The sequence below is a fragment of the Montipora capricornis genome, chromosome 7, assembly GCF_036669925.1.
Source record: "Montipora capricornis isolate CH-2021 chromosome 7, ASM3666992v2, whole genome shotgun sequence".
Taxonomy (NCBI): Eukaryota; Metazoa; Cnidaria; class Anthozoa; order Scleractinia; family Acroporidae; genus Montipora; species Montipora capricornis.
Window position 1 is genome coordinate 31,042,278 of NC_090889.1, and position 11,256 is coordinate 31,053,533.

The following is an 11,256-nucleotide window of genomic DNA, read 5'->3' on the forward strand; positions in this document are numbered from 1 at the left end:
GTACAGATAGCAAATTCAGCTGGGCGGGTTTTCATAATCTGGAAAACAATAATCCTTATGTTTGCAAAAACTAGATCTTGTCATTTTGTGCGGTGGCGAGAGCCAATCAAATGCGGGCAAAATGTGATAGATTGTCCTTCAGAAAAGTTATTTCTTTACCCAAGGTCGTGTGTTGTCTACGTTTAACCTAAGGAGAAAATGACTACAGATCTAGACCAGCTTTGTCAAAAATTACTCCGCTAGAAAATATATTTCGCCTGGCGCGTAGTTAGGATGACAATTGTAAAATAGAGCGCGTGGATTACTCAAATTCGTCGGTCGAAATAAAATTGGACGTGAATCGTTCTTGAATGAAGATGAAAAGAGGAAAGAATTTGTCTCTGGGAACAGATTCTCTCAAACAGATATTTTGTTTAGTTGGCGTAAAAACAGATTGCTGGCGTGGGAGACCTATTGTTTGGCCTTCCTATGTTTATTTTTGTTGTTATTTACGGGTGCCAATAACGTGACGTCACGATGCAAATCGAGGCTTTGTTTGGGGCTCAAAGTAAATTCATCAACAACAACGCGCTGCAATTGTTTAGCAAGATAAATTGCTCCATATTTCTGTTCGCAGTCGCTAAAAATCTGCTTGAAAAGTGTTCCAGGTTTTGGCAGACGAATTAACGCAACACCACTGCAAGTTTAATGACGAGAGAGACAAGTTTTCGGGTTCATCCACTGAAATTCGTCGCGGCCAAGGTTAGTAAACGTGCCTTCTTGCCAACAATGGCTTGAATATCTGAATGTTTATCTTGTATAAATTTCATGATTGTGTGGGGTCATGGTTTCCTTAAACTTCAGTGGAAGATTTCATGTCCTTGACAAGTTTAAAAAATATTAGAGGTTTCCTGGTGTATTTTATGTCTCAATTGAAACTGAAATACCCATTTTTATTGTTGTTTACTCGGGCGGCCTTTTGTTGTTGTTATAGTGTGGGGGCTAAGAAGCAAGCTAAAGCGAGAGTTTGGAGGAAATCAATGTAGTTATCGATGGGAAAAAACCTTTTAAAGACAAGAGGATAATTTTATTGACCTCTTTGTCGGGTTTTTGTCAGTTTTTACCGAAAATATCCCGATTTCACGAACAAGGAAGACAGAGACTTGAACAAATTTATTCAAATCGAGGCCATATGGCGTCTGAATCAATTAACGCGGTTTTTCCCCCAGACTTCGATTTAAGTCCTCTTTATGGCCCCTTTCTTTCGTAACAAGAGGTTTTCTTCTTGATCAAACATATATCATACCCAAAATACTAAAGCGTGTACAGTTTTCAATGAGCAAACATGAAATTGTCAAGCGAGTGAATTTCCTGCCTCCGTCGCGTTGCTTTCTTCCGCATGCCACAAAGAAAACGAAAAATTTGAATTTAATGCGTTGTTTTCATGAGTTCAATTTACTTAAGAAATATTCTAATCTTGGTTTTTTTCTGTTTCGCTTCTTTGTAGCCGTAAAACCTGTCCGCTCATTAGAAAAGTAACGGGCTTAACGATTTACAAATTCTGTGCCTCAATATCCCGAAAAAATTTCATGGCGAATATCAAATCAAGCGAAGCTGAAGTAGCTGTCACGTCAAGCACAACGAGTCTTCGAGGAACCACGGTCAGTAACTTCAGCTCAGTGATGACCTTACCTACATTTAATGCCACAAAACTTGCTTTGTTTGCCAACGGCCAACAAACAGACGTCTTGCGTGTACAATAGGATTTGTTCGTGAAGTTCCGCCGAGCTAAAAGCCTAAAATCTTAACCGTAAGTTATCTTGTGCCTAAAATGAATGCCGTTAGTGAATGTCATTTGAAAAGGAAAAGCAAGCAGTTTTACAATAAAGTCGTCAGTCAAAGTAATTGTTATGTGAGCTTATTTGTAAAATCGGAGACCTCTTTTTTTTCATCACTCAGTTAAAATCTGCAACACAGCAGTTAATTACACTGTACGCTGCCACCCAGCCCTCGAGAGAAAGTTACTCCCGTCTTAGGGTGGACTAGTGGGTGTACAACTCAAGATGTCACCACGTGAATTCTTATTTTAACTTAACTATGAATATAAAATGCTTTTGGTCTGGCATTAATTAGGGCTGGTAAAGAATTTCTGATTCCCTGTTATAATGTATTGCCAGAATTAAAAGTAAAATTTTAAAAAACATAACCACAGTCTATCTAGCAAGATCTCCAGTTGTGTAGATGACTAGCAACATGCATCAGTCTCTATGTATATGTGTTATTCATTATGATTATCAAAGTATCTCATGGCAAATGTTGGTTCTTGTCAATTTGGGTTTTTTTTTTGTATCAAGGAATTAACCTCAAGCTGACAAGTACAGATACAATAGACCATTTTATAGTTGTGCTTAGTTACCCGGCTTATGAATGAAAGTGAGGCTAGAGATGACCTTGTTTTGACAGAAACCTCATTGCTTTTCTTATGTAAATTCCAACTAATAAGTGTGAAAACAACATTGAACATAAGAAAAGGAGAGAGATCTGTATCATAACAAGATCAAATCCAGCCTCACTTTCATTTAAAGGCCAGGTAACTAAGCACATAACTGTAAAAAGGTCTATTCAGAAGAAGCGTGCATGAAAGAACAAATCTGGTTTTAGAATGCTTAGTGAGACCATTTTGAATTGTTCCTGCTTAAATTTGCCATATGATATATATTTATTAAATGTTCAACCTCGCATAATGAATTTCTTGTGCTCTGATTGGTTCACTCAGTCTCTGTTATCAGCTCATATACCTTAGTTTGACCTTATATGGTAAGTGATTGAGCTAAGCGTTGCCAAGCTTAACGTTTTTTCGCCAGAAAGTGAAAATTTTCTGTGAAAAAAGCAAAAAAATCAGTTTTTGTGGAAACTTTGGATCAATTCAGACGTTTAGAAGTACGTGAACAGGTAAGAATTGCCTTTGTGATGGGCCTGCGTCTGTATGACCACAAGGTCTTAACAAAACATCGCATCTTCATCAAATTTTTTTCAATTTCGCCCGGATTTTCTTGTTTTTTTTGCTCGTATCTCGTACTTCCAAACTTTTGGAGTTAAAGGAATATAGCAAATATTTTTTTTTCCTAATGAAATCTTCCCATCCAAAGCAAACATATTTCAGCATTGTTACCCAGAATTTCACTTTTTCTGTGCTGTGCGAGCCAAGTAAACTTGGCACAACTAGCAGTAATTTGGACCCACGTCACTGTGGTGTGAGAGCATAGGTCTATTCTTGATTTTAGGTCACAAACGGCTTTGCATTCCTGTTTTCAAAGAAATTTTGCATTGCAAAGAAGTTTTTGACGTAAAATTGAGAAGAGACCCATTCCTTCCACATGACGGTCGTAGGTCCAAATTACTGCTAGGTTTGATAACTTTGCACTTCTTGCCAGGCAGATAAAAGCGTAACTTTGAGGTAAGAATTGCCAAACATGTTTGCTTTCTGTGGAGAGATCAATATTGTAGACAGTGACTAAAAATATTTGGGTTTAGGTGCACTTTAAGCTGGCAGCCATTTCTTGGCTGCATGTTAATCCTTTCCTCTTCACTGTTTTTAACAGTTCTTTTTCCCTGGATTGGTCATAGCTCTATGTTCTTAGACTAGGGAGATCTTTTCTAGATTGATACTGAGCCATCTGTGGATATCAGGTCTCTTCCTCCATCTTTCCTTGGTACATAAAGTCGTACCACACCACCACCACTTCAGTTATGGCTAGCAATTTCCTTGTTCTACAATTTAAATCCCAAAGTTCTTGTTTCCTCCATTCATGCAATCACCTTTTTCGGGCATGTGACATGTGACACTGCTCAGGTGTTTGTAGTATGCGTCAAGTTTCCAGCTTTCAATTTTGAGGGAGTCACTTTTTCTTTTATGTACCGTAAGTATTCTTTTCCAATGTTATCCTTTATTTTTGTCATGTAGCATGTTGTCAGCATAAAGCACTCCCTTAAATATTGGTATTCTTTGCTTTCTTCCATTGGTCCTATTGTATTAATAAGGTGTTGTCTCCCCTCTGACTGTGTCAACTTAACACATAACTTCAACAGGGGTTTCGATGAAAGCTTTTTACCAGCAGTCTAACACTTCCTAGTTACCACCATCTGTTTACCCTGTGAACAAGTTCTGCCACTATTTGGGTTGGTGCTCTGATTACAGCCATGTGTTTCACCATGGCCAGCCACTTAACATGCTTTGTAAGATACATCATTAAGACAACACACTTCTCCATACCTAATTCTATATCCATTTCATCGCTGAATATCTGCTCAAACAGTATCAGTGAGTCCAGCTGGCTCTTACTTCTGGCTTACAGCATCGTTACCCTGCCTCACTCTTTCTATGGATGAGAGTCATGGGAACCATTGAGATGACAAGGAGGAGTGAGAACAGAAATCCTCCAGGAAAATGCTTCTTTTAAAGGAGAAATTTCCTAAATTTTTTCCTTTTTTTTTTTCATCATTATCATTATCAATTTTATTTATTATCATTTTTATTATTATTATTTTCAATTTTGTGAGCAAAAAATGTACAGGCATGTCGTCAGTAACTTTGCTAAATTGCTGTAACTACATTTTCAAAATTTTCTTTAGGTCAAGGTTTCCTCATCTTCTGGGGATGGAACTCAAGAAATGTGTGGCTCTGTGAACTGTACATGTGCAGCTCAAGCTTCTCACAAAGTCACACAGCAAAGCAAGCACAGCACTTCACAAAATTGCTGTTGCAGTCGTGAGGTACATGTTCCTGGTATGGTCTATCAGCATATCGCACCAGCAATCAGCAGTGTGATGATGGATGCATCAAAGTCTCCATCTCCGGACTCTAAACTGCTGTCAAAACATGGTGGCGTTCACTACTGTTCAACATGTCCTCCTGGGCCGCATACACACCACGTATACTCTCCAGCTGGGTGTCACTCACAGCAGACGGCAGCATTCATGGAGCATGCTCACTGTGGCTGCCCGCCAGGATATGTCGATGGGCATTTTCACTTTCCTCATCAGCAGACACCTGGGCGACCAGTAACAGTGATGGCTACCCACCCACCTCCATTGCTAGTGCGACCAGTCCCACCCCAGCACATGCAGCAACATCAGGTAATTGGCATACTAAGGTAATTGGGAACTCCTGACAAAGCAAAAATAAGGAATCCATTGATAATGAACATATTTTCCAAATTTGCTGAAATTGCACTAAATCCTTGCATGCAGTGACAAAGCAGGTCTTGGTAACTTTCTGGAGACACAAGAATTATTAGACATCAATTTTATGAGGGTATCTGAATGCTTAAAGGGGTGTAATATCTTGCGTTTTAACATTATAATAAAAGAAGGTTTGCATATCAAATGCAACAAACCTACTCTTAACCAACAACTACAACATTTTGCCCTATCTCTTTCAGTTAAGTCTTGTTGGTTATTCAGTTCTAAATTACAGTGTACAACAAACTTTTTGTTTTTCATTTTTTCATTTTTAACGGCTTTGTTGTGATGATAGTAGCTAAGTATCTTAGCTAATCCATTTAATTTGTTTTTGTAAGTATGGGAATAATGTATCAATTCATCCAAACTCATCACAACTGAAGATGGAATAAGTATGTCGAAGGTAATTTAAGGTAAGCACTTTCCGAGCCAATGACCCAACACGCCGGTGCTTATACTCGGTTTCCATAGCATTAGGCGACTAGGAGCATTTTTAACTCCCCCCTGGATGGGATGCTAGTCCATCGCAGGGTTACCCCCAGCATTACGCCGGTACACATTTATACACGTGGGTGAAGAGAGGCACCGTGGGAGTAAAGTGTCTTGCCCAAGAACACAACACAATGTCCCCGGCCAGGACCCGAACCCGGACCACTCGCTCCGGAGTCGAGCACACTAACCATGAGGCCATCGCGCCTCCCACGTATGTCCCAAGTATGTCAAAACAAGTCTTAAATTATATTTTTAAATGTTGTATCTTTCTTCATGTTAATACAGGACAATTGTTAATTATTGTCACACTAATAATAATAATAATAATAACAATAATAATAATAACAATTTTGTTGTTATTATTATTAATTATTATAATTTTGACCTAAAAATTCTTTATGAAGAGGCATCATATAACAAAATTAATTGGTGACAAAATTTGCCAGGTTGTGAGTAAGTCCTGTGAAATGCTGCCTGAACTGAATAATTTGGGCTTCATTCCCAGTAAGGTTCAAAATGTACACTCAGGCTTTCGTTTTTTCGTAAGATAAGTCTTGCTGTACTTTATTGATTTCCTCCATGCATATGGTCACATATGGTCTCCAATCCAAAGTATGTGTACTTATGAATAGAGTTTGGAGGATGAAAAAAACATGGTACAAGTTACATCTTATTTTGTAAATGAAAGTACAAGTAATATTCTGTTTTGCAGGCTATACTGGAGCAAGAACTTCGTCCCTATTTTGATGGCAAGTGGAAAGGACTGGGAGATCCTCATTTTGGTAATTTCCTGCACTACTGACATTGAGATTGTTATTTTTATTTTATGATTGTAAATCATTATCTTACTTATTATAATTGTTTATTTTTTAAACTTGTCACTTTTTAGTAAATTTACATACAATCTTTTTGGTAAGGCAGAAGCAGTCATTGTCATTAATGTAAAAGTACTTAGTAAAGTAACCATATTTAACGTCGGTAACTCGTAACATTAATTCAACTGACAAACCTGAGGTCAACAATGCACTCATTTTACTCTCCCCTCTCCATCAGTGCTCCGTTCTACGGGTATTTAAAGCTACTAAATTAGCTACACGGAAAGGAAAGAAGTCGAAACAAGGATGCGAAATCCAGGAATCAAACATGGCCAGAAATTTTTGACATTTGAGCCCGCATGGCAACAGTGGCTTTTCCCAATCGTTTTCAAAAATGGTGTACAAAATTACAAAACTTTGTATGAGAAGCGATGGAATTACGGGAAATACAAGAACAATACTGTAGTCTTCCAGTTTGCCAAAATCCAGCATTATTCAACGACATTTTAGCGCCACATTAGGTTAAAAATTTTATGCGGAAATTAATTCCATACCTTTCCTTTGGAAATATATCAATTTGCAACTTAAGATCCAGTCAAGGCCTTACAAATCACTGACAAAAGAATCGAAGATGACATATTTGAGAGGAAATAGCAAAACATATAAAGATGCCACATAATTTGCCAAAATCGAGTCATAAAATACAGATAAACCCTATCTTGAAAATAAAAGTCTGATCTTCGGCTTATAAATTTACCTTTCCTTTGGGTTGTTAAAAGCCGTACCCAATGAAATAAGTCCAGAAAAAAAGGTCGATATGTCACGCAGTTCCAGTTCCGTTCCATGCTAGAGAGAGCAACGATTTCTCGGTCTTTACGCTGTCTTCTCGCACGAAAACTCTGCATATTTGGTATCAAAATATTCAGCAAAAGCCAGGCTTTTCAAGCCTGCAGTTTTCTAGGACAGCAGTTTAACGTCATGCCCGCGATCGTTCTTGAAAGCAGTCTCAATCTACGTTAGCAAATCCGTAGTAATGTTTTGAGCTGGCTCCTAGCTGCAAGCTTCTAGTGACCATACTTTCCATTTCAGCAAGTATTCGTAACTCTGGAATCACAATACACGTATGCATCACTCAATACACAGACGACATGAGCTTTAATACAGCAAGAACAAGCCGGCTCGAGAGATAATACATGACGAATAAGAAGCAATATAAGACTTATCGAACCCACATTTTCGCCGAGTAATAATTCTTTCCACATCGTTAAATTTCCCTCTATGTTTCGAGCGAGTTGCTATGTCACATAAAATGACAGAGAAGAACGAATGTAGTTGTTTATAATCAACCGTAAGGGATTTTCTTGGGAACGGCATGTTGCTTCATTTGCATATATTTGTTGAGTGGCCCGCTGCTTTATGCGCGGGCTCAAATGTCCGAAATTTCTGGCCATGCTCAGGACCTCTTGCACCAAGGCCTGCATACACTAATCGACTGTGCCATCCTTGCTCCTAATTTTATTGTTGATTTGGGTGTTGAATAATTTGACACCAAAATTAACAATTTATTCAACATAATTAACATAAATCTACATAATAAATTTTTTATCATTCTAGGTGGAAGAGCACAACCATCAGAGGAATCTGTGTGAGTATAAATTAACCTGATTTTATATTCTGTTTGCAATTAACTGACTGACTGACCAAAAAATGACACTGTATTTTAATGCAGTGTCACATAATGTGACGACTTAAGCGTCATTAACAGGGCTTGTATTTCTTTACTATTATTAGGGCAACAAATGCATTCATCAGTGAAGCCCAAGCAGGTAATAATTATTGATGATACATTGGACACAGGTTGTAATTCATTCACCATGCAACTGTATTCCTTTTGTTTTGCAATGGGCTAGTGCGAATAGCATTTTCTACGGTTGATAAAAATGGATTATTGCAAAGCATTATGGGATTGAAATGTGAACAAAAATAAGGTCTTTGTTTTTGTCCGCATATTAATCCCACGATGCTTTGGGTGCTAGATTGTGACGTCAATTGAAAAGGGTGCTATTGTGCAGCAACAAAAGAACAGAGTCAAGGTTTGTAGGGAAATAATTTGCATAACAAAACTAAATTCTAATTATTCCCCTGAACCTTGATTCTGTTCTTTTGTTGCTGCGCAATAGACCTTTTTGCAGATACGGCAGCCATTTTGATTTATATTGTTTCGAAAGACATTATGGGATGCTCATATTAATTTGCCCCCTGGGCATCCCATAATAGCTATTTGAAACAATAGAAATCAAAATGGCCGCCGTATCTGCAAAAAGGTCTGTTGGAAACTAGCCTATTGAATTTATGTAATTTTTCAATGTGTTTGATGTGTCAACAGCTCAGCATCATCCATTGTTTCACCACAACATTTGTCAATGGCCAGGCTGTGAGGCATTTTGTGAGAATTATCAACAGTTTATGCAGTAAGTAAAACGATGATGATGATGACTTTAACGATGGTGATGATGATGATGATGATGATGATGATGATGATGATGATGTGGACAAAGATGATGATTCGAATTATTAAACATTGAAAGTAATATTACCTGCCGCAGCCAGGGTGAAACATAGTTGAAATTTAAAAAACAATCTCTGGCTAAAACGATTAAAAACTACGAGCTTTCGACTGCCCGAACTGCAGTCTTCGACGGGTAAAATGAAGACTGCACTTCGGGCAGTCGAAAGCTCGTAGTTTTTAATCGTTTTAGCCAGAGATCGTTTTTTAAATTTCAACAATATTACTATTACTTTCATTTCATCGATACTTTCCTTTCTTTTTGCATCATGGAGAGCTCAACTTTTGCAAACAAAAAATGACAGTTCATTGCATGCTTATTATTTTGTGATTATAATCCTTCCTGTTGTGAACTCCAAAGTTCCTATTCTTGGTTTACATTAGCACTCACGTGATCAACAGCCATGTTTTTCAGTGAAAACAAATGAAAGCGTTTGCATGATCATCGAGTTCAATTCCTGGAGTATTGGGTCTGGACACCAACATGGCCGCCATTTCTTTGTTTGGGGACACCAACATGGCGGCCGTGACAATATGTGAAAACCAATAATGAAAAGTTTTAGCAATAGAGAGAACCTAAAAGTGGAAAAAGCAGAAATTGCCGAGCCGTAAATTAAAAGCACAACTGAGAAAATACAAGTCAGGAGCAGCAAAAAGTGCCTTCACCACTGAGCATGGGTGGCTTGGACATGTTAATGAGTTCAGGGTCATACAGACAGTTGTTTCACTCATTTGTTTTCTCCTTTTGTCCATAGTCACCTCAATGCTGACCACGCCCTGAATGAAAGAAGCACAGCTCAAGCAAGAGTCCAAATGCAAGTTGTAATGCACCTAGAACTTCAGGTAATTGCTTGCTGTGGCATAATGCAAGTTGCATTCAGCTAGAGTTCACTATGTATAAACGAAGCCTGTTAATTCCAGGCTGAGTCTTTCCAAACAGGACAAGCGTTAAACTCTGGGTAACAGAATGGCAGTCTAGCAGCCAATAGGTTTAAATCGGTTGTACATGTAAGCCAGTTACAGCTCTAACTTTGTTTCAAACGACATAGTCCAGGTCAGCCTACAACTTTAAGGTAACCGGTGTGGAAGCTCTCTCTTTGCGGTGGGAGGGAGAGAGCCTGTGAGCAAGCTAGAAAGAGACGGGAGTTAAGTAGAAAGACGGTAGAAAAACGTACAAACCGCCTACTCCTTTGCTGTTCTTGTCTTCCAGACCCTTTACCACCTTTTGTAGTCGTCTTTCTCTATTCTTTTTGTTGAAACAAAGCCGCTTTTCCCGTAACACATAAGCAAGGCATGCAGATGATGGAGGCATGCCCTGTCTCAATTCAACCCAAGGCTTACGTGAGAATTTTCTTGGTTATAGATGAACAAAGAACGTGAGAGGCTGTCGGCCATGATGAATCATCTTCACACCCCAAAGGTTAGTTTTTGTGAGGCTGTTGTCATATGTCAGGATGTTGTAATAGGAGCGATCATGTTAAACAGCAAAATGCATAGCACCACAGGATCACCAACACAGTACCACGGCTGCTCACTCCCGTTCATTTGGAGGGGAACACTTTTCAAGGGTTTAGGTTTTTTTTTTTTTTTTACAGTTTGTGCGTACTACCTTGAAACTTAATGATGATCGAAGCTCGGTAACAGTATGGAAAAAAAACATTATTTAGGTTCATATGGACGAAACATGAACCCTCAAAATTGAAGTTGAAACAAAACATTTTAACCATGAAGCTTCTCTTTCACTTTCGTTTATGTCTCTGTGTATTTTGTTTGTTTTATAACAGGTCTCGCCTCACTCTCCAACCACAAATTCTGAACTCGAAGACGAGGCTTCGAAGCATGAGCCTCCTTCTCAAGCTCAGCCTCATCTTCATGACCCCCACCCCTCCACCCACAGTCACTTATCCACACTTGACGGTGCGCCATCGCCGCAGCATTCAACTCCTCTCACCACTAGACAAGAGGTGCCCATGACACCCGCTAGCCCTCTTCCGACCATGGGGTCTCCCCTGCGGAATCATCCCCTCACACCGCCCCCGAATATCACTGTCCGTGATATCGCAAATTCAGCGGCTGACTCTGTTACGATCGTGGGCGCGGCAGGCTGCCACATCATGGATGAAAAACCTGTCCACGTGAAAAGAAGAAAAGGAGACCCAGATG

At 39.0% G+C, this 11,256-nt stretch overlaps 1 protein-coding gene across 5 annotated transcripts in view; it reads left to right on the top strand.

Moving 5' to 3' along the window:
* The first annotated feature begins 266 nt into the window (after positions 1–266).
* The window catches only part of LOC138056899 (forkhead box protein P1-like), a 21,277-nt gene continuing 10,287 nt past the window's right edge, over positions 267–11,256 (top strand). For 2 of the 5 annotated variants that reach the window (XM_068902834.1, XM_068902835.1), the window contains exons 1-10: positions 269–741; positions 1,487–1,640; positions 4,612–5,115; positions 6,425–6,494; positions 8,142–8,172; positions 8,319–8,353; positions 8,914–8,998; positions 9,849–9,936; positions 10,457–10,513; positions 10,878–11,256. The exon at positions 10,878–11,256 is cut by the window's right edge and continues 12 nt beyond it. In XM_068902834.1, the coding sequence (XP_068758935.1) occupies positions 1,569–1,640; positions 4,612–5,115; positions 6,425–6,494; positions 8,142–8,172; positions 8,319–8,353; positions 8,914–8,998; positions 9,849–9,936; positions 10,457–10,513; positions 10,878–11,256 (1,321 nt within the window). In that variant the 5' untranslated portion in view covers positions 269–741; positions 1,487–1,568. Of the gene's footprint in view, positions 742–1,486; positions 1,641–1,664; positions 1,790–4,611; positions 5,116–6,424; positions 6,495–8,141; positions 8,173–8,318; positions 8,354–8,913; positions 8,999–9,848; positions 9,937–10,456; positions 10,514–10,877 lie in introns of those variants that run through there. The other 3 variants (XM_068902836.1, XM_068902838.1, XM_068902837.1) reach the window with 3 other exon arrangements.